The 21053-nt window shown below is 29.8% G+C and overlaps 7 protein-coding genes across 8 annotated transcripts; 5 read left to right on the top strand and 2 right to left on the bottom strand.

Moving 5' to 3' along the window:
- Nucleotides 1-93: 93 nt before the first annotated feature.
- On the bottom strand, nucleotides 94-14773 carry bug (thioredoxin domain-containing protein bug). The gene is made up of 3 exons (XM_027346685.2): nucleotides 14359-14773; nucleotides 871-1235; nucleotides 94-769 (listed from the first exon to the last, which is right to left on the bottom strand). Exons 1-3 carry the CDS (start codon nucleotides 14653-14655, stop codon nucleotides 310-312), a joined length of 1122 nt encoding a protein of 373 aa, XP_027202486.2. The 5' UTR covers nucleotides 14656-14773; the 3' UTR covers nucleotides 94-309.
- Mitf (transcription factor Mitf) lies at nucleotides 1894-14266 on the top strand. The gene is made up of 5 exons (XM_075822248.1): nucleotides 1894-2831; nucleotides 4449-4686; nucleotides 4776-4895; nucleotides 10684-12508; nucleotides 12563-14266. The coding sequence occupies exons 4-5, from the start codon at nucleotides 10751-10753 to the stop codon at nucleotides 13223-13225; spliced, it is 2421 nt and encodes an 806-aa protein (XP_075678363.1). The 5' UTR covers nucleotides 1894-2831; nucleotides 4449-4686; nucleotides 4776-4895; nucleotides 10684-10750; the 3' UTR covers nucleotides 13226-14266.
- Nucleotides 14774-14845: 72 nt separating the features above from the next.
- On the top strand, nucleotides 14846-16767 carry LOC113796415 (luc7-like protein 3). 2 transcript variants are annotated; one of them, XR_012846707.1, is made up of 5 exons: nucleotides 14846-15141; nucleotides 15217-15577; nucleotides 15637-16275; nucleotides 16345-16447; nucleotides 16630-16767. XR_012846707.1 is itself a non-coding variant. In XM_075822253.1 (3 exons), exons 1-3 carry the CDS (start codon nucleotides 15037-15039, stop codon nucleotides 16302-16304), a joined length of 1134 nt encoding a protein of 377 aa, XP_075678368.1. In that variant the 5' UTR covers nucleotides 14846-15036; the 3' UTR covers nucleotides 16305-16447. The 2 variants fall into 2 exon arrangements, 1 of the variants encoding a protein (XP_075678368.1); XM_075822253.1 differs by lacking the exon at nucleotides 16630-16767 and having other exon boundaries at nucleotides 15637-16447.
- A 150-nt stretch (nucleotides 16768-16917) lies between these two features.
- Nucleotides 16918-17579, top strand: LOC113796451 (uncharacterized). The gene is made up of 2 exons (XM_027346726.2): nucleotides 16918-17108; nucleotides 17184-17579. The coding sequence occupies exons 1-2, from the start codon at nucleotides 16918-16920 to the stop codon at nucleotides 17401-17403; spliced, it is 411 nt and encodes a 136-aa protein (XP_027202527.1). The 3' UTR covers nucleotides 17404-17579.
- Nucleotides 17512-18329, bottom strand: LOC113796423 (uncharacterized). The gene has a single exon (XM_027346695.2). The coding sequence runs from the start codon at nucleotides 18209-18211 to the stop codon at nucleotides 17690-17692; it is 522 nt and encodes a 173-aa protein (XP_027202496.1). The 5' UTR covers nucleotides 18212-18329; the 3' UTR covers nucleotides 17512-17689.
- Nucleotides 18330-18372: 43 nt separating this feature from the next.
- Vps37B (vacuolar protein sorting 37B) lies at nucleotides 18373-19429 on the top strand. Its single transcript, XM_027346694.2, has 2 exons — nucleotides 18373-18955; nucleotides 19056-19429. The coding sequence occupies exons 1-2, from the start codon at nucleotides 18503-18505 to the stop codon at nucleotides 19314-19316; spliced, it is 714 nt and encodes a 237-aa protein (XP_027202495.1). The 5' UTR covers nucleotides 18373-18502; the 3' UTR covers nucleotides 19317-19429.
- A 125-nt stretch (nucleotides 19430-19554) lies between these two features.
- Nucleotides 19555-20784, top strand: Trmt61 (tRNA methyltransferase 61). Its single transcript, XM_027346688.2, has one exon. The coding sequence runs from the start codon at nucleotides 19644-19646 to the stop codon at nucleotides 20742-20744; it is 1101 nt and encodes a 366-aa protein (XP_027202489.2). The 5' UTR covers nucleotides 19555-19643; the 3' UTR covers nucleotides 20745-20784.
- The last annotated feature ends 269 nt before the right edge of the window (nucleotides 20785-21053 follow it).

Consider the following 21053-nt stretch of genomic DNA (forward strand, 5'->3'; position numbering starts at 1 on the left):
AATTATCAAAAAGGATAACCCAAAAAAAATCAAAAATCAAAAATCAAATGATCTATTTTTTTAAAGTGCAATAATAATTGGGGAAATGATAAGTTTTGTTTTGTTTTTTTCTGGACAGAAAATTTCTTCTTTTATTTATTTATTTACAACAACAAATTATGATGATTATTTATGAAAAAAAACATCGATTGATAATCACAATATGATTAAAAAGATCAAATTGATCAAGTTTGGAGATTTTCCCTCGAATCAATCAATCAATCAACAGATCAAAGATCAATCAAATCATTCGATTCATTCAGTATTTAATTAATCAGTATGTTCATGATGTTGAACAGTTTGTGCCCATTCATTCCACATTGAACGAACATGATCTTTGATTTTTGTAAATAAATTTGAACGAAAAAAATGATAAAATAATACGATTAGACAAAATTTCCAGCAAAAAATTAATAAATAATTTTGTTGATTTTCCATTGATATTACTAATGGACCATTTAAATCATTTTCGGTAATATTTCTCCAATATTGTTTTGTATTTGATGTTTTATTTTCATTTTCTTCGTTTTGATTATTATCTTCATTATCACTATCTTCATAATTATTATCAGTAATATTCGGTTGAATAGGCTCTAATGATGTTAATGAATGAATAAATTCATGAAGACCATCCATTGTTATATCGGTACGATTATATTTAGCAACAGCACGACCATTATATAGAAAATAAATGCTTGGTACACCGGAAACACCAAAACGAATTGTGATGCTGTTTGAGAGGGAAGAAGAAGGGTTAAATAGTAGTAGTAGTAGTAGTAGTAAAATAACCAGAATTAGATCCAAAATTCTTTGGAAAAAAAATTAACAAACCTATAATGATAATAAGCATCTATAGCCATAATATACATTTGTGGATAAAGACGACCAATTGCATTGAATTTTGGTGCAGCAGCCGAACTGAATCGACACCAATTATAATAGAAAATCATTATTGAACATTGACCCGAAGTTTCATTTGTCGATGCTGTAGTATTATTCATCTCAATCGATTCCGTTGTTGTTGTTGTTGTTTCATTATTATCAGTCGAAGATGCATCTGGATTACCACCCCCACCACCACCACCATTATCATCATTATTTGAATGATTCAAATAGAACAGATCGACAATAAAATAATTTTTCAATTGTATATAGCTTGGTATCGAAGATGAATTAACGACAATTAATTTGGCTGTCTAATTATTTAAAAAAACCAGGTAAAAAATTCAGGTAAAAGATTAATTTTCAAAAAAAAAACGACAATAAAAAAAAAAGCGCGCGCGTTTCGGAGTTGTTCAAAAATATCGTTCCATTCAAAATTTAAATGGCTAAAACAATAACAACAACAAAACAACAAAGTGAAAGTGAAAGTGGAAGAAACGTGCATTCAAATATCCATATTCTTCTTGTTTTGTTTTTGTTGGATGTATATAAAAATTTTCTCATTCAAAAGATAAAAATATATCTTTTTCCAAAATAAAAGAAATGCGCATGTTTTTCATTTCCAAAATAGAGAGAAATGGCGCCGTCGTTAATCTTCCAAAAATAACAACAAAAAAAAAAAAAAAAAAATCGTAGTGGCACAACTTGATGAATGGAAAGAATGGAAACATTTTTTTGTTTTGTTTTCATTTCGGTAAGAGATTATATCGAAAAAAACATTTCAAAAAAAAAACGATTCTCAAAAAAAAACCAAAAACATTTTTCCAAAACATTTCTCTCTTTTTTTTTCTGGTTAAAAATTTTTCTTGGTAACCAAAAAAAAAACCCACCGAAATATTCATCTTTCTCCATAAATCTGATCTGATCATCTTTATCTTCACCGTCATCGTCATCATTATATAATTTTTTTCAGCGAAAAGAAAAAAATCTAAATAAAAAGTGAATATTTTCTGAGAAAAAAAAACATCAACAACAACAACAAGCAAAACAACAACAACCAAAACAACAACAACAACTGCTACTACCACATTTTGTTTATATGATCCTTTTTCTATATATAAAAAAAATTGGCGTTAAAAGAAAACCTTTTTTTTATATATATAAAAACATCCAATCCATTTCATTCATTCATTCAACCATCTTTTTTCGTTCCAACTTTCAAACATACACACACCATACTGCAGCAATAAATGCACTGTAAATCATCAATTTCTTCATGGTATAGGATCCCAACATTTAACATTTTTTCTCTTCTCACTTCTCTTCTCGTTTAAATTCTTCTTTGGCGTCCTATACTCGATGTTTCTTCTTCTTCTTCAGAGTTACATTCTCTCTCTCTTTCTCTATATAGTAGTGTTACCCCATTTACGCATTTCATCAAAAACGCAATAGCATCTTAAAAAATTTCAACAACAACAACAACAACATTGCAAATATCAAAAGGCTAAATAGTGAATAACAACAACAACAACAACCACTACTAATAATAACAACAACAACAACAACACGACGTCGACAAAAATTGAAAAAAGAAGAAAAATTCATCTCCTGTTGGATGTTTGTTGTTGTTGTTTTTTATTTGTTTGTTATTGTTGCTCTTTGATGATAATCATTTTTTATTTAACCAAAAAGTGAAAATTCTCTGTTCATCAATCATCATCACTTTTTGTTGTTGTTTTTTTGGGAAATAAAATTTACATGTATCAAAAACAACAACAACAATTCCTTAAGTCAAAAACAAAAACATTTATTCAGTGTGTGTTTCGTTTGTTTGTTTGTTTGTATCTTTTGTGTTTGAGTTCTTAATCATCATTCGATCAGAATATTCTTTCAAAAATTCCAAATCTAAGGTAAGATATTTGATTCTGTTTCGATCTTTTCCCCTGAAACAAGAGCCCGAATTTTCATTCATTTCCGAATATGATGTAAATGTGAATGAATGAAACCAATTATCCCGAGTTAATTAGCTTTTTTTCCCCAAAAAAAACCTAATTAATTTCCATCATCATCATCATTATCATTTGTCACTATTCATTCTTTATGGGAAAAGATAAGATTATTAAAAATGAAAAAAAAATTTAGATATTGTCATCATCACTGTGGAAAACAAAATATCATATCATCCACAAACAAACCAACAGAAAATGTCCAAAAAAACACCTTTTTTTCAGGTAATCAGAAAGATTAATTAATTTAGCCACCACCAAACAACAAACGACAACAACCTGTATGCGATGTTAATTTTTTTTTCAATTTTCCTTGGCTCATCCAAAATAGATACCTCTCTCTCTCTCTCTAACACACACACACTTCTCTCTCTCCCAAGCACACCATAATCTCTAACCAGCCAAACATTATTCATCAAATAATAATATCTCTGCAAAATGTCGTCGTCGTTCTTCGACTTTCAACAGCAAAAATCCATAATCAACGAAAGAAATTAAAGTAAAAAAAAAAAAAAAAAAAGTACATTCAAAAATGATGATGATTAGGATGATACATTGGAATGATATTATTATAAGCTAAATAATGCTGTTGCTGCTGCTATGTATTTAAAATTTATTATCAACATCAAACACTTGAAGAAAAGAGAGAAAGAAAATCGTTTTTTTTGAAAAAAAAACGTCGCCATCAATTTTTTTGTTTCAATGTGGTTGATTTGATTTGATGATGATATCATTATCCTCTCTAATCATATTCACAACAAAAAAATAATGATCCACCACCACCACCATCGTCATCATTTATTTATTCATTTCAAAAAGTTTTTTTTCCAAAAAACAACGTGTGTGTTACAGTTTGAAACTTGGGTGAAATGTACTTTTTTTTGCTGTTGCTGCTGCTGAAATTCTGTGAAAACAAGAAATTCCATATGTTTTTCATCATCATCATTCAAAACAAAAAGCAAAGCAAAGCAAAGAAGCAACATTTCCAATGTTTCATTTTGTTTGATTAATTGAATTCAATATTATTACGTCATTTTTGGATTAATTTTTTTTTTGATTAATTAATAAAGAAAAAAATCTTACTCCCACCAAGTGCTGATGATGATTCCATTTTGATACATTCATATCAAGTTTCGATTCATTCGATTCATTCATTCAACATTTTTCTAATTGAAATAATTCATGTTAATGTTTCTGTTTTTGTTTTTGTTTGTTTGTTTTATAATTGAATTATTATAAATCCAACTTGCTGAAGATTAAATTGGATTTTCTTTTCGTTTTTCGTTTCGTTTCGGTGTTTGTTTGTATATGTCAACATCTGCAATTTTCCTCTCTAAATATATTTTTTCTCATATTTCTATAATTTTTTTTTCTTCAGAAAATCTATGTTTTAAGTAAACGAAAAAAAAATCAATCAATCAATCAATCGATCGATTGAGAAATCAATTGATGAATTTATGAATATTTTTTCTATTTGTTATTATCGGTATTTAATTATAATGTTTTTTTTTGTCTATTTAGATCACCCTGTATTTACACGCACACACATTGTGTTTCACACATAATACGGCTTCTCTATTGGAATTTTTCAACATTTTTTTTTTGTTTTTTGGATCGATACAAAAACCCAGAGAAAATTTTATAAATCGAAAAATCAGGAGAAAAAAATGAAAAGCTACAATTACGGTAGCAGCAGCAACAACAAACGATAATTTTTTTGGGGGGGGGGAAATAATAAATAAATGAATCGAGAAAATAGGTTTGTTTTCTTCGATAAACACCACCACTTACGTCTGTCTACGCGCGGATATTATTGAATTCAATTAATCATTTTTTGTTTCTTGGCAGCCAACAACAACAACAACAAATTGTGTAAAGCAATCAAGCAAGCAAGCAAGCAACTTGAAGAAATTGTCAAAAGACATTGGCATTCAAAAAAAAAACAATTTTTTTCTTCAATTTTTCAAGGTAAATTTTTTTTCTATTCACTATATGAGAATTTGTCTTGTTATTTTTGTTGTTGACATTTTTTTTTTCATTCACGGAAGAGAATATTCAGAATGTTTTTCTGTTTTATTTTGAATTTAAAGAATCGAAAAGAATTTTGTTCAAGGATTTTCTGTTTTGAATAAAACTTGTTCAAACTAGAGAGAGAGAGAGCGAGAGAGAGAGGGAAAATCGGAAGTTTATCAAGTTAGAATATTTTCCCTCTTCTTTTTCTTGTTGCTTCGATTCTGTTAGTTAAGTTTTTTTTCAGTTGCAAATCAATCGATTGATTCCGGTGCGTAGGAATATTTATATATATAAAGTAAGAGAGAGAAAAGAATCCTTCAGAATTACAACCAGAAAAAAAGAAGATTATGAATTTTAACAACATGGTGGTTAAAAGAAACTGAAACAAAAAAAAAAAAAGAGTAGGAAGAAAAAGGAAAACAAACAAAGCAAGCAAAGAAAGAATTATCTAGAATTTCATCAGAGGGGCATCATCATCACCACCACCACCACCACCACCAAATCATTCATTCATAATCAACAAGAAGAAGAAGGTCGACTATGACGTTTTGCAAAAAAAAAACATTCTGACACAGAGGCACACCAGGCCGACCAATACCGAATCAAGCATAGAATCTAGTTTCGAATTCTAGCGATTCTTCTAGAATTTTGCTTTGCCTTGCCTTGTTTTGGTTTGGTTTGATGATGTAATTCTGTTTTCATTTGAAAAAAAAAATATAGAGAGAGAGGGAGTCTATTATTATTATTATTCTGTTGTTGGAATTCTGTGGAACCAAAAAAACAAAACAAAAGAAAGAAAACGAAATATTTGAAACAAAACCAAAACCAAAACATTGGAGAAAAAAAATGTCAACATTCCAAATGATGATGATATTTTTGAAATTTCTTTGGAACAAAAAAAACTTTCTGAAAAAAATTTCCGGAAAGATTCTTAGTTTATTATTTCATTGAATGAATATTCTTTGTTTGATTGAAATTTCCGCCTTTCTCTCTCTCTCTCTCCCTCTTTCTGTAGAAACAAAATGGTTTTGTTTGTAACACCAAAAAGCTTGCTTCAAATCGATATTTCGACATACACACACACACACACACACACATAGATTATCCATTCTTTTTATAACGGTGTGTATGACAGAGACAGAGGCATAGACATTTCCCATTTTATATTTTATCATCATCATCATTTTAGTAATAATTCACATTTACAAATACAAAACTTTATCCTATTTTCAAGGATTCTCTCTCTCTTTCTCTTCATACTTCTATTAGGTGATTCGGAAAGTATTGTCGTATTTTTGTATAACATTTTTCATTTTTTCCTCAAAAATTTTTGGTTAATGTTTTTGAAATTTTTTCAACGCAGATTGTTTTTGTGATTATCAGACTTTAATTTGGTACCAAAATTTTATCAATTTCAACACCCAAAATTCCGCTAGGGGCGCTGAAAGTGACCCTTGTCAAAATCAAAATTTTGACGTTTTTTGTTTTCGGCCCGCTGTGTCCGCAACAAGATTTTTCCAAAACTTTTGACCACTAAATGATAATCTCTCATGTCTTGGGACTTATCAAAAGTGGTTGTCGCAATCCTGCCGCAATGCGATCATTCCCGAAATCGGTCTGATTTCCGGTCGGAATAAGAATGGTTGTTGTGCTTTTTGCCCTATACCATTGTGATTGACGATAAAATTTTTTTCAAATCTTGAATTCAGATTAATTCAAGAGTTTTTTAAACCGAAAAAACCAACAAAAAATTCGGGTTGAGAAAAAAAATTCGCAATTTTCTATGGTTGACAATTTGCAGTTACACAAGAGCATAGACAGCCATACAATGCATACGACACGACATCCAGACAAGATGCATTTTTTGCTTGTCGTCTGAAAGTCGTGTCGTTTCGTATGCATAGCAGTCTGTGCGCTTGCTAATCATCGAGAATTGTGATTTTTTTTCTCAACTCGAATTTGAATCAACAAGATTGTCCAACGATTTTTGAACCATTAAATGATAATCTCTCATGTCTTAGGGTAAAAATTTTGCCGCTACACAATCATTAACGAAAGTGACCACAATTTGTCGTTACTCACAGCCATGCATAAACGGCAATGCACACGAAACGACACAACATCCAAACGACAAGAAAAAAATTCAAATGAAATGAAATGCGATGAAATTTTTTTTTCAAATCTTGAATTCAGATTAATTCAGGAGTTTTTTGAACCAAAAAAACAACAACAAAAGATTTGAGTTGAAACAAATTCATGCATCTCTTCTGGATGTCGTGTCGTGTCGTATGCATTGAATGGCTGTCTTTGTTATTGTCACTAACTTCGAATTGTCGCTTATCAAAAATTGGGATTTTTGCAACTCGGGTTTTTTTGTTGATTTTTTTGGTTAAGAAAAACTTCTGAATTAATCCAAATTTGAAAAAATTCCCAATTCTCGATGATCAACAAGAGCACAGAGTGCTATGCACACGATACGACACGACTTTCAGACGACAAGCAAAAATGCATATCCTTCAGGATGTCGTGTCGTTTCGTGTGCATAGCCACCTATGCATAGCATTGCCTGTGGGCTTGTCGGTAACGTCGAATGGTGACCATTTTCGGGAATGATTACGTTGTGGCAAGATTTTGAAAACCACTTTTGCTAAGTCCTAAGACATGAAAGATTATCATTTAGTGGTCAAAAGTTTTGGAAAAATCTTGTTGCGGAAACAGCGGGCCGAAAACAAAAAACGCCAAAATTTTGATTTTGACAAGGGTCACTTTCAGCGCCCCTAGCGGAATTTTGGGTGTTGAAATTGATAAAATTTTGGCACCAAATTAAAGTCTGATAATCACAAAAACAATCTGCGTTGAAAAAATTTCAAAAACATTGACCAAAAATTTTTGAGGAAAAAATGAAAAATGTTATACAAAAATACGACAATACTTTCCGAATCACCTAATATATATCAAATCAGATGAATGAATGAGAAAAATATATAACAACAACAACAACAACACATCACATCCATACAAATGTAAAGAGGGAGAGAAGGAGAGAGGGAAATGATGATGATGATTTTAATTCTCAAACAAGCAACATGTCTTTTACAACAACAACAACAACTAACTATATGCACTATTATTGGTACCTATCAAGGTCGATTTTGTTTTTGTTTATTTGGATAGATTTTGTTTGTTTTTTATCAAAATGGATGAATTGCTCCGAATCATTCATTCATTCATTGTATCTGTATATATATAGAGATATGATGGTTAGATAGATGTGGATGGATAATAGAAAGAAACAAAATGCAAAAATTTTTGTGTTTAAAAACTGTTGAAATCAATCAATGATGGATTACCATTCGAATATCATTGATTATTTGATTGATTTTCTGTTTTGTTTTTCCTCATATATGAGGATTTTCCAATCGAAAATGTTTCGAATGAAACCTGATAGGAATATATTAGATTTCTTTTACGAAAAGCATGGAAAGAGAGGATATACCACGAAATGAATAACTTTTTTGGAGGAAAAAACAACGAAATTAGTCAAGTTAGAATGCTACACAATGTGACAGCAACAAACATTGAGTTTTTTTTTTGGAAAATTATCAAATTTTTTATCAAATTTTTCAACTTTTTTTTGAAAAAAACACAGAAAAAATATCATTTTAATTTAATCAGAAAAAAGTATGTAATCATCGTCATGAGAATCATCGTTGATGATGATGATCTTGATCAACAACAACAACATGCCATACATATTTTTTTTCCATTCAAACAACAACAACAACAACAATGTCGATGTCGATGTCGATGTCGATGATGATTACACAAAATTTTCAAGGTTAGGGAAATCCTTACCGCATTTTTATTATTGTGAAAACAAACAAACATCATCATCATCATCGACAAAGTTGTTTTTCAACAACAAAAAAGCGATTAGAAAATGGCGCCATTTTTTTTTGATGGCGAATCCTGTGTTGAACAGATCTCCTTCTCCCCCTTCTTTCGTTTCTTGTTTAGCATCAATCGATTGATTTAACACTGAGGAGGGGAGAGATTTCCCCCTTTTTAATTTACGACGAAAACAACAACAACAACGATGATGATGATGATGTAAAAGTAGACATTTTCATATGAAAAACAACCAACAACAACAAACAAGAAATGTGAGAATTATTATTATTTTTGGTATATGACATTTTCTTGATTGAAAAGAAGAAAAAAAAAGCAGAGTGTTAACGAATTAAATCAACCCAAAACAACAACAGCAACAGCAAAAAAAATTGCATAAACATCAATAGTGAAAGTAAATCTCTCTTGTTTTGCTACGAAAACTGGTTAAATTACGAATCAATTTCTCTTTGATTTGCCCCTTAAATAATGTAATTTTAGTAAGGCTTAAAGAATATATATCAAACACACAACAAACACATCTGATCTAATGTGATGCTGGTTGGTTATAAATGTTTTTTTTCGTTTCTTCAAAAACCAAAAAAACCAAAACAAAAACATTCAATTTTATGCCCGAAATGCCAATGTCATAAGACAAATTTTTTATTGAAAACAAATAATTCTCCCGCTATGCGTAATGTGTTTTTTGTTTTGTTTTGTTTTTCTCAATTTTCTCAATCTCCATTCATTCACATTCAATTCTTAATTAATTCATTGAAACGTGTGTGCGCGTAAATCCACCATTGAAATACGACGATGATGACGACAAAGATGTTATTTTAATTTTTCTTCAATGTTGAATATTCATTCATTTCATTCATTCAACGTTCAATTATATCATTTTGGTTCACCGACACACACACGCAAACACTGATTTTGTTGTTATTGTTTTTTCATTGAAATGACAAACGGAAACATTTTTTTTTTGTTTTTAATTTGAAAAATTTTCTTGTGAATTTTGGTTTATCGATTTTGTTTATTGCGGTGTTTTGTTTTCGGTGTTTTTCAAATTTTCAATTGTCATCCGATTTTTCAGGCAAAACAAGCCAAAAACTGGTCGATTCTTTTTGTTATTCTTTTTTTCCCTTGACATTCTTTCTCAACCACCCACGCCAATCAATATTTGGGTATTCTTTTGTCTTCAACATACACTATACCCACACCACAGACAAAGACCACAGAAAGATTTTTTGATTTGAAAAAGTTTGAATTCAAATTCAGTGTCTCTGTGTGTCTTCAATGTGTGATTTGCTTTTTCAATTGAAAATCGATAATTGTTTTATCAATCAATCATAGTTTAAACCTCGAAAAATATGAATATTTAATCCAAATCATCATCATTTGTGATTATCAAGAAGGAGCAAAGATTGGCAAATCAAATCAATCGATTTTTGATTCGAATCATATCGATTCAATCAAATCAATCGATTCGATTCGATTCGATCAGGAAAAAAAATTGAAATCTTTCATTTTTTTCTGCTGCTAATTTGCTTGTGTTGAATTCATATAAAATGATTATTTTGTATCTTTTTTTCCTGTTAAACCAAAACAAATCCGGTATAAAATCTAAAAAAACCTTTAGTACCTTGAATATATTTTATTTCAAGATCGAAATCATCGAGAAAAGGCAAAAAAAAACCTCTCTAATCTTATCATCTGATAATCTAATCATCAGCAATCGCAAAAAACTAATGCAAAAAAACCTAAATAAAAAAAACGATAACGATTTTTTTTCTCATTCAGTAATGATAACGGTTTTTTTTCTCTCTTTTTCTCTCTCCCTCTTCCATCAAAGTGTTAAGTGCATCATCATCAAAAAAAACGTCGAAAACATAGCATCATCATCAAATTAAAAAAAAAACATGTCGAGAACAAATTTTAAACAACAGCTCATGAAAGAGCAATTAAGACAGGAAGAATTGCGTCAAACATCTAAACAACAACAATCAGCCGCATCAATAATGACAACTACAACCGCATCATCATCATCATCATCGAATGGTGGACAATTAAGAATTAATCAAACATTAGCTTCATCATCATCATCATCATCAGCAGCATCAACAACATCATCATCAACAACATCATTATCATCACCATTATCATCATCAACAACAATTGCGGCTGGAAATTCTAATAATGATCATCAACAACAACAGCGATCAACAACAACATCGAATAACATTCCATTAGCTCAACAACAACAACAAGCATCTGAACCAATGGTTATTAATTTTCCAAGTTCATTATCATCGCACCATCATCATCATAATCATCAAAATCATCATCAATTAATACCTGGTGGTGCTGGTTTTAGTTTACCATTACAATTACAATTATTTGGTACTAATGGTGCCGGTGGTGGTAATGGTGTGTTAAATTCATTAAATTCACCATTCAATCAACAACAACAACAACAACAACAACAGAATCTAATACAAACAAATCCATTACAACAACAACAATTTAATGGTCCACATTCATTAAATCAAACATCATTATTACATCAAACAATTGTTAATAATTGTAATATTGGACAACAACAACAACAACAACAACATCATCATAATATGGATAGTATTGGTGCTAGTCTTTTAAGAAATCATATTGCCTCACCACAACAACAACAACAACAACAACAACAAACATCGAATAATAATCAGCAAAATAGACCGGAACAACAATCATCACCATTTGCATTAAGTCCAGAAAGTCCATTATCAGGTGGTGGACCATCATCAGCTTCGGATTTTGATGATGTTTTTGATGGTATAATGCGTTTAGATCAAACCGGTATTGATGATATTGATAATATATCGGCAACAATTGTTGAAATGAGTAATGATTCTAATGGTGGTGGTGGTGGTAGTAATTGCGGTGGAAATAGTAGTGTTGGTGGTAATAATTTTTTCAATACAAATCAAAATAGCCAAAATAGTTCATTGATGGATATAGGTGGTGGTGGTGAACATCAGAAAAATATATTAATACCGAATACATTACCTGATCGTATTGAATCATTTTTATTATCAAATTCATCACCATTACAAATTGGTTCGCTCAAAACAACAACAACAAATTCATCACCTGGTAATCACCAATCAAGTCCAGTTGCAATAAAATCATCGGCAACCGCAACAAATCGTTTTGGTGGTTCCACACAACTGGGTAGATCGGCAACATCAAACGGTCATCGTTTATCTGGATCATCAACAACAACATCTGTATCATCATCATGTCCACAATTAACCGAACAAGAACTGAAAGCATGGCAAAAAGATCGACAAAAAAAAGATAATCATAATCAAATTGAACGTCGTCGCCGATATAATATTAATGATCGTATAAAAGAATTAGGTACATTATTACCAAGAAATGCTGATGATCCAAAATATTTTGAATTAGTTAAAGATATGAAACAAAATAAAGGAACAATATTAAAAGCATCGGTTGATTATTTGAAATTATTGAAACATGAAAATAATCGTTTGAATGATGAATTTGATCGAGCACTTGGGGAAACAAGAAAAACTAAAGAAGAAAATCAACGTTTACAAGAAGTACTATTTACATTATTGAAAAAATTAAATGTTACTGAAGGTAGATCAATGGAATCGATTGTAAGTTTGTTTAGTTTTTGTTTTTGAATCAAAATTTTAATTGATTTTTTACAGATGGCTGAAATACATTCAATGACAGCATCATCAACGAATAAACCAAATGCTGAAACATCATCGATTAACAATCATCAACGAATACAGAATAATAATAATTCCAAAGATCGACGACAATTTGATTTAATGGATTATAATCAATCATTAAATTCACCAACAACAGCAGCAACAACAAATTCACCATCATCATCAAATCAAGATTATTTGGATAATAATAAACAACATCCTATTGGTGTTGGCGGTAATAGTGTTAATGGTGGTGTTAATAGTGCAAGTACATTTCAATTTGTCAAAGAAGAACCTACTAATGAAACATCGATGATTAATCATCATCATCATCATCATCATAATCGATTATCATCGCCAATAAGTCCTAATAACAACAACAACAACAATAATAATAATAGTGGTTATTTTTTAAATATGAGAAATTCTCAACAACAACAACAACAACATCATATTCAACAACAACAACAAATTCAATCATTAATGATAAATAATAATAATAATAATAACAGTGGTGGTGGTCAACAAACATTTGGTCATCAATTAACAACAACAGTAGCAACAAATTTATTAAATCCAACACAATCATCATCAATAGCAGCAACAATAATTAAAAATGAAGCATTCTCACCACAATCAATGGATATTTGTAATTGAAATTTTACAAATTACAAATTACAAGTCAAGTTATCAGCCATCGACATTTTAAAACATTTAAAAAAATCTAATTCCTATAAATTTTTATTCACAGTTTTCTCAGTTTCTCTCAATCAATCAATCAATCAATCAATTTATCTCATGTTTACACATTACCTCTATTATAAATATCTATTTTATTATTTTATTTTTTCTCTTTTTGCATCATTACAATTACATAACAGAATAATAAGGTTTATTTTTTTCATTTTAAAGATTTATTTTACACACATGCATTACACACATATTCATTACATTTATAACAACAACAACAACAAAATGTTTATTTTCTGTTTTTTATTATTAATTTTCTCTCTCTTGTTGCCTTGATTATTATTATTATAATTATAAAAAGACTGATTACAAGCTTTTCTTTACAATGTTTCATTACTTTTGCAAAAAAATGTCTGTGTTTATTTCATTTTTGTTTCGTTTTTTTATTTTGTAATACGAAGATTCTGTTGGATTCTCGCTTCTTTTTTTTGAAAAACTTTTTAATTTTGTGATTTTTTTTTCTCTGTCGTTTTTCTGATTTCTAATTCACCAAACACACACACATCATATATACTCAAATGTTGTTGCCATTATTAAACTGTCATTCGTGTCAAAATGAATTTTTAACAATTCGAGTCATTCAACCTATACAGAATTTATATAAAGAATTTTTATTTTTATTTTTCGTTTTTTGTTTTCTAAAGAACAATTCTACCTGTCAATCTATTTACCTGAAACACACAAACACACACACCTGCTTGATTATTCTATTTTTGTTAAGATGATGTGCAATTTTCAAAAAAAAAATTTAAAATCCCGAAACACAGAAAAATATTTCCGGAAATTCTTTAACACCAACCAGAAACACATAAAAAATGTCTATTATATTATCAATGTTAAGAAACAGAAAATTTATTTTCACATCTCTCATCTCTCTACCTGTGTAACCATGCAAACATTTCAAAAAAAATTAAATTAAATTAAAAAATTATTATTTAAAATTGAAAATCAATTAATTTTTGTTTGTTTTCCGGGAAGTTTCCCAAAACGTTCGAATCATCGAACGTTAAGAAATGATTCGAATCAACCAACCAACCTACCTCATTTCTATCGACCGGTGTACAATTATAGCGGGCATTTATCGACGAAGATGATGTTGTGGTAGAATTTTCTGAAATTTTTCCCGATTCATTCGACGATGATGATGATGATGATGAATTATCGATTTGCTGCTGTTCCTTTAATTCAAAATGATTTGATTGATCAATAATATCATTTTGGTTATTTGATTCATTTTCGAATGATGATGATGATTGATTGGTTGCAATCATCTGATGAAACAAAACAATAATGAAGATGAAGATGATTGAATAATAACGATCATTGAATCGATTCATGATTTAGTTCTGTTGAAATTCAATGATGCAAACGTTTGTTTCAAAAACTTTTCTCAAGCTGCTGATTTCTATTGATATATTTGGTGAGGCGCATTTCAACAAATCATTAGTATCATTTTTGTGCACGTCCTATATGAACGGTATGTCCGAATTGAGAAAAATCATATGGATGATCAAATTGATGCTCGGGATTATTTTTCGAAAAAAAAACAAAAATTTATTTTTCGTTTTTTTTTTGTTGATGATAAAAAAGTGCTAAAAGGTGGGTAAAAAGAGAGAATATTGATCCGATGTTCTGTGGTTGATCAACGAAAATCGAAATCAAAAATCAAAAATCAACGAGAACAACGAAAACAATCAACGAAAACAAACAAACAAACGATGGCCATCAATGCAGCAAAACAATTATTAGATGAATTGATGGGACGTGAACGTGATCTAGCACCAAATGATAAACGTTGTATGCTTAATTGGGATGATCCAACTGTAAGTTTGATTAGAGATTATCATCATTGTTTGTTTTTTTGGTTAATCATTCTTTTTTTCCTTCAACAAAATAAGGTTTGTAAAAATTTTCTTGTAAAATTTTGTCCAAATGCATTATTCATAAATACAAAGGCTGATATTGGTCCTTGTTCATTAGTACATGATGATTACCTGAAACGTGAATATCAATCAAAAGCATCGAAACAAGAAAAACGTCAATATGAAGATGATTTTATACGGTTTTGTCAATCACAATTGAATGATGTTGAAAAGAAAATTAAACGTGCTAAACAACGTTTAGAAATGAGTCAAATTGAAAAAATGAATTTATCCGGTAATTCATTACCGATGACTGAAGAACATCAAGAACGTATACGTGATATAACGGAAAAAATTGAAAAACTTTTAGAACAAATTCAAGAACTTGGTTGTGAAGGTTCGTAATGCTTTTTTGACGTAGATTTTTTAATGAATTTTTTGTTTGTTCTCGAATAGGCAAAGTAGAAGAAGCACAAACAGCAATGAAAGAAGTTGATCTATTAAAAGAAGAACGTGCACATATAAAACGTGAAAATCAATCCGGCCATTGGATACAGAAAAAAGCCGAAATCGGTGTAGCACAGGAAAAACAAATGGAAGTTTGTGATGTTTGTGGTGCATTTTTAATTGTTAATGATGTACAACAACGTGTTGATGATCATCTTATGGGTAAACAACATGTTGGTTATGGTAAATTGAAAAATGCATTGGATGAAATTATGGACCGAAGACGTCGAAATGATAATAATAATAATAATAATAATGGTGATGATGATGATGATGGTGATAATGATGGAAAAGATGAATCAAGATCTACCATACGTCATAATTATCAACGAAATAATCAACGAAGATTTGATCAATCTTCACGGCGATCACGTGATCATGAAAGCCATCATCATCATCATCATCAACAACAACGATCATCACATTATTCTCATAATAGTAATCGTCATAATAATAATAATCGAAATAGATCTCGTTCACGATCACCCAATGATAATAAATATGGACATCATCAACATCAACATCATCATCGTTCTTCTTCTTCTTCAAAAAATTCATCATTTAATCGTCAATCATCAAATAATAATGGTACCAACGCTAATCATTATTATCATTGAAAATTTTATCCCATTTTTTTTATTTTCCATTTTATTATAGCGGAAAAAACATGAATTGAAATTACAAATTTAAAAAAAAAAATTGAATTAACAAATTGACAGACACAAAATTCTAAAAGTTGAGAAAAACAAAATCATACCAGGTACGGGCTTTATAATTTTTTTTTTTTTTTTTTTTTTTTTTTTTTTTTTGATTTAAAAAAGTTAATACAACAAACACTTATTATTATTTGTCAAAATGTAAATATAATTTTGATTTATAAAAAAAAATTACAAAAATTTTCAAAAAATTAAATTTTTTTTTTTATGATTTTGAAAACAACAGAATTCATCGAAGAACGTCATTTTTGAACGTCGCCAAATGTTTTTGTTTTTTTTTTTGTTCGAATTTGTTTTGCGCATGAACAGAACGAAAAAAAGAAAAGAAAAATCCGTTGAAAATCTTGGCCTGCGGCTTTCAACCATTGCCCGCGTAATCGTTACCCAAACACACACACACCTTATTTCAATGTGATTTTTTTGACGTTTTGTTTTTCTTCTATTTTCAACGAAAATTTTTTGACAATTTGGATTCTTTTTCTTGGTTTTTGGACAAACGAAACATCGAATAATAATGACACGAACAAATGAAAAAGTATGGCGAAAATGTTCAACACCACATCAATCGTTTACAATGAAAAAACGACGTCATTCCGATCCAATGATTATACGTAAACGTTCGAATCGTAAAAATCGTGCTTTACAAGAAATAAAATTTTATCAAAAAACTGTTGGTCTTTTGATACCGAGATTATCATTTATGAGGTAAAAGTTTTTTCCATAATCAAAGTTTTTTCAGAAAAAATTAACCCATTTTACTTTACAAAAACCAAAAATTAGATTGGTAAAACAAATTTTGGATGAATTACGGCCAGAAATTGGTTATCGTTGGAATTCAATGGCATTATTTGCCTTACAAGAAATGACCGAAAATTATATGGTTACATTATTTGAAGATTTAAATGTTGCTGCATTACATACAAAACGTATTACGATTAAAGTTGAAGATATGGAATTAGTACGACGTATACGTGGTTTATCCGATATTTGTAATCGTTAACCACCATCACCACCACCAAAGAAAAAAAACCTCCATTTTTCAAGCAAAATACCATTATTTCACTCTGACTTTCTCATTTTTTTTAATATTAAACAACAACAATTACGATTTGTATAAACACCAAGTTTTTGTTTTGTTTTTATTCACTTTTTGAATAAAGAAATTTTCAAACAAAATTTGATTATGATTATGGTTGATGAAATGAAACTAAAATTGGAATAAAGACAGAATAAGATTATTTATTTGAGTTGATTACTTGAGGGTTATTTTTTTGCTGCTGTTTTCCTTAGAAAAAATATTGTGGTTTTTTAATATTAATTCCATATTCATTCAATACTGGAACCAGATCTTCAAATGTTAATGTATAACGTTTATCTTTTGATTGTTTTTTATTCTGTGATAATGCTGTTGTACGCATTTTACAATGTTGTAATGCATCATTTGCAATATCAGCAATGAATTTTTGACTTGCCAACGATGCCAAGCGTAATATTCTTGTATCATTAGTATTGAAACCAGATTGATGCATTATATGACTTGTTACGGAATCTGGTATGGTTGGTTGATAATCTTCTAAATATTGTAGAAAATCAATCAATTGTTGGCCAGCTGTCGAGAAGATTGGATCATTTAAAATATCTGTTGATGTTTGATCATCTGATGGATCGATATTATCTTTATCATCGGTTGTTGTTTCATTTGCAATTGATCCGGCTGCTGAATCTTGAATTTCCATTGGTTCACTATTTTCATTCGAACATTCTCCACCACCACCTAGACCGGCAAAAGAATCCATTGATGATGACATTTTTAACGATAATTTCTGATTCAAATTACGAATTTTGATTAAAAACAAACAAAAATTTGTTTTGTTTTGTTTTGTTTTTCTCTCCTGCAAGATTGAGTCATTGATTTTTTAAAAGGATTTTAACCTTGGCTACCACTTTCGGTTGAAATAGTCGATTAGGGTTGTTTTTTCGAGAATTGTTTGGATGTGAAACAAAACAAAACGACAAATGAACTGCGTATAGAAATTTGGAAAACCAGAAAAACAAAACAAAACAAAAACTTTCAATTTGAAATTTTGTTTCCAACGAAAATGGCTCATTTTTATTCACAAAATGATCTGGATATAAGTAGTATAAATTCATTACTAAAAAATTTCACTAATGATGAACTGGATTCCATACTAAACGATCAATCAAATGAAAGAATTGAAGATTTTATTCGTGATTTGCCGCAAATCAAAACATTAGAACGTGAACGTGAACGTTTGATCGAAGAGAATAAACAAATTGCCGAAAATAATCTTTCATTCGAATCAACTTATCGTATACAACGACAACAACTGACAAAAGCATTTGATGAATGTCAACAAATGAAACAAAATTTGGATAGGAAAAAATCCAAATTAAAAGAATTTGGTCGACAACATTCATTGGATACAATATTAGCATTAATGCAAGCAGCAATGGCTGAAGCTGAAGAATCATCCGATGAAGTTGCAAATTCTTTGCTACGTAAAGAATTAACTATTGATGAATTTCTTAAGGTAATCTTTCTTTCTCTTGTTGTTCTAAATTCACATTTCTAAAATGATTTTCTTTGTTTTGTTTTTTCAATCACCCTGTTTTTTTTCAAAAAAAAATTAGGATTTTAATGAAAAACGTAAATTATTTCATATGCGTCGTATAAAAGCGGAAAAAATGCCCGAAGAAATACGTAACGTACAATCATCGATGCCTAAGCTACCGGGTGCTGTACCTTGGCGACAGGCACCTGCACCACCAAGTTTACCATTTTCACAATTATCAATGAATGATCATCATAATCCGAATAATCCTAATAATAATCCACCTTATCCAACCAATCCATTTGGTTCATATTTTCCTTATCCACAAAATTATCAATGATGTTGATGATCAACACTCGGATTCGGACATTGTTTTCCTTTTGTTTATCAACAAAAAAAAAATAAATAAAAAAAACAACCAAATTGATTAAATGTTGACATTTTTGAAAAAAATGATTAACATTTTTTTAAAAAAATTTTATTTGTATACAAAGAAAGTATAAGAAAAGATACTTGAAACGTATAAATTGTTCGAATTTGGATCTTTCGAAGCATGCATGTTTATGTTATTTGATTTTTTTTTTTTGTTTGTTTTTGAAAAAATTATAAATTTTTTATTTATTACAAGGTTTTGATTGATAAATCAAAGACCACCAAAAAAAAAATTATGAGTTTTTGTCGATTAAAAACAATAATCGATGAAGGCGATACGGTTGTTGTTTATCTAACACCCAGACAAATGTATCGTGTAAAAGTTGATCGTGATGAAGTATTTCAAACACGTCTTGGTGCATTACGTATGGAAGAATTAATTGGTAAACCATATGGTTCAAGAATTCAATGTAATAAAGGAAATGTATTGGTATTGGATATGACACCTGAAATTTGGACACTTTTACTACCGCATCGAACACAAATTCTTTATGGTCCTGATATCGGTATGATATTGATGAATCTGGAACTTCGATCCGGATCATTTGTAATTGAAGCTGGTACTGGTAGTGGATCCTTGTCACATAGTATTGCCCGTACAATTGCACCAAATGGAAAATTATTTACATTTGATTTTCATCAAAAAAGAGTTGAAATTGCTCGTGAAGAATTTCGTGAACATCAAATTGATCATATTGTTTCGGTTCAACAGCGTGATGTTTGTCGTGATGGTTTCAAATTTCCCGAACAATCCGAATCCGAATCATCAACAACAACAACGATAAAAGTTGATGCAGTATTTTTGGATCTACCAAATCCATGGGAAGCAATCGAATCAGCACAAAATGTTATGAAAAATGGTGCAAAAATTTGTTGTTTTTCACCTTGTATCGAACAAGTACAACGTTCATGTCAAATGTTAACTAGATTAAATTTTTCAGATATCGAAACAATTGAATGTGTTTTACGGCCATATGAATTACGTAAAGCATCATATGAAAAATTAAAACTCAATCAACAATTCGAGACATCGAATGGTTTGTCTGCTGATCCTCAAGAATCGATGAACGTCGATGATGGTGATCATCATCATAACAGAGATAATGACAATACCATCAATGGTATGAATAAAAAGATACGAACATCCGAAGATGATAATAATGATAACGATAATGAAGAAGAAGAAGAGAAAAATTCCGATTCAAAGATAATGGAAAAAGATGTTAATAAAAATAATGATAATGGAACGACAATTAATTATTGGGTTACCTATATGAATACTGAAATAACTGGCCATAGTGGTTTTTTAACATTTGCAACAAATTTTATCTGTTGAAAAGTAAAAATTATTAAAAAAAAAAGTTTTTAAATTTGTTGCTGAACAGTTTGAAATTACTAATTAATTAATTCGATAATTGAATTGAGGTCAATTAATCAACCAATAGGCTATATAATGAGTAGCCATTCCTAGTTAATTTTCAATGACTTTTGCTGCTTACCGAATTTCCTTTTTATGAATTGCATTAAATCAACGTTACGATTTCAGTTTCATAAAAAGGAAAAGAAAGAACATTTTTGTTGGAAAATGTATTGCCTGGCTATTTTAAATGGTATTTACTGACCACGTTGAGAGATGAAAGTTTTG

The sequence above is a fragment of the Dermatophagoides pteronyssinus genome, unplaced genomic scaffold (assembly GCF_027571235.1).
Source record: "Dermatophagoides pteronyssinus isolate colony J.1.1.1.1 unplaced genomic scaffold, Derpt_VIB-CSIC_2022.12 sq0016, whole genome shotgun sequence".
NCBI classification, from domain to species: Eukaryota; Metazoa; Arthropoda; class Arachnida; order Sarcoptiformes; family Pyroglyphidae; genus Dermatophagoides; species Dermatophagoides pteronyssinus.

What these genes read in the sequence shown, in the direction of transcription:
- bug (XM_027346685.2), bottom strand. Translation starts at nt 14,655, where the DNA reads ATGAATCGATTCAATGATCGTTATTATTCAATCATCTTCATCTTCATT. An exon ending in CACCGGTCGATAGAAATGAG is followed by an intron (nt 1,236 to 14,358) that starts GTAGGTTGGTTG and finishes TTAAATAATTAG; the next exon opens with ACAGCCAAATTAATTGTCGT. An exon ending in GATGCTTATTATCATTATAG is followed by an intron (nt 770 to 870) that starts GTTTGTTAATTT and finishes CCTCTCAAACAG; the next exon opens with CATCACAATTCGTTTTGGTG.
- Vps37B (XM_027346694.2), top strand. Translation starts at nt 18,503, where the DNA reads ATGGCTCATTTTTATTCACAAAATGATCTGGATATAAGTAGTATAAAT. An exon ending in CTATTGATGAATTTCTTAAG is followed by an intron (nt 18,956 to 19,055) that starts GTAATCTTTCTT and finishes AAAAAAAATTAG; the next exon opens with GATTTTAATGAAAAACGTAA.
- LOC113796423 (XM_027346695.2), bottom strand. Translation starts at nt 18,211, where the DNA reads ATGTCATCATCAATGGATTCTTTTGCCGGTCTAGGTGGTGGTGGAGAA.
- Mitf (XM_075822248.1), top strand. Translation starts at nt 10,751, where the DNA reads ATGTCGAGAACAAATTTTAAACAACAGCTCATGAAAGAGCAATTAAGA. An exon ending in GTAGATCAATGGAATCGATT is followed by an intron (nt 12,509 to 12,562) that starts GTAAGTTTGTTT and finishes GATTTTTTACAG; the next exon opens with ATGGCTGAAATACATTCAAT.
- Trmt61 (XM_027346688.2), top strand. Translation starts at nt 19,644, where the DNA reads ATGAGTTTTTGTCGATTAAAAACAATAATCGATGAAGGCGATACGGTT.
- LOC113796451 (XM_027346726.2), top strand. Translation starts at nt 16,918, where the DNA reads ATGACACGAACAAATGAAAAAGTATGGCGAAAATGTTCAACACCACAT. An exon ending in CCGAGATTATCATTTATGAG is followed by an intron (nt 17,109 to 17,183) that starts GTAAAAGTTTTT and finishes ACCAAAAATTAG; the next exon opens with ATTGGTAAAACAAATTTTGG.
- LOC113796415 (XM_075822253.1), top strand. Translation starts at nt 15,037, where the DNA reads ATGGCCATCAATGCAGCAAAACAATTATTAGATGAATTGATGGGACGT. An exon ending in TTAATTGGGATGATCCAACT is followed by an intron (nt 15,142 to 15,216) that starts GTAAGTTTGATT and finishes CAACAAAATAAG; the next exon opens with GTTTGTAAAAATTTTCTTGT. An exon ending in TCAAGAACTTGGTTGTGAAG is followed by an intron (nt 15,578 to 15,636) that starts GTTCGTAATGCT and finishes GTTCTCGAATAG; the next exon opens with GCAAAGTAGAAGAAGCACAA.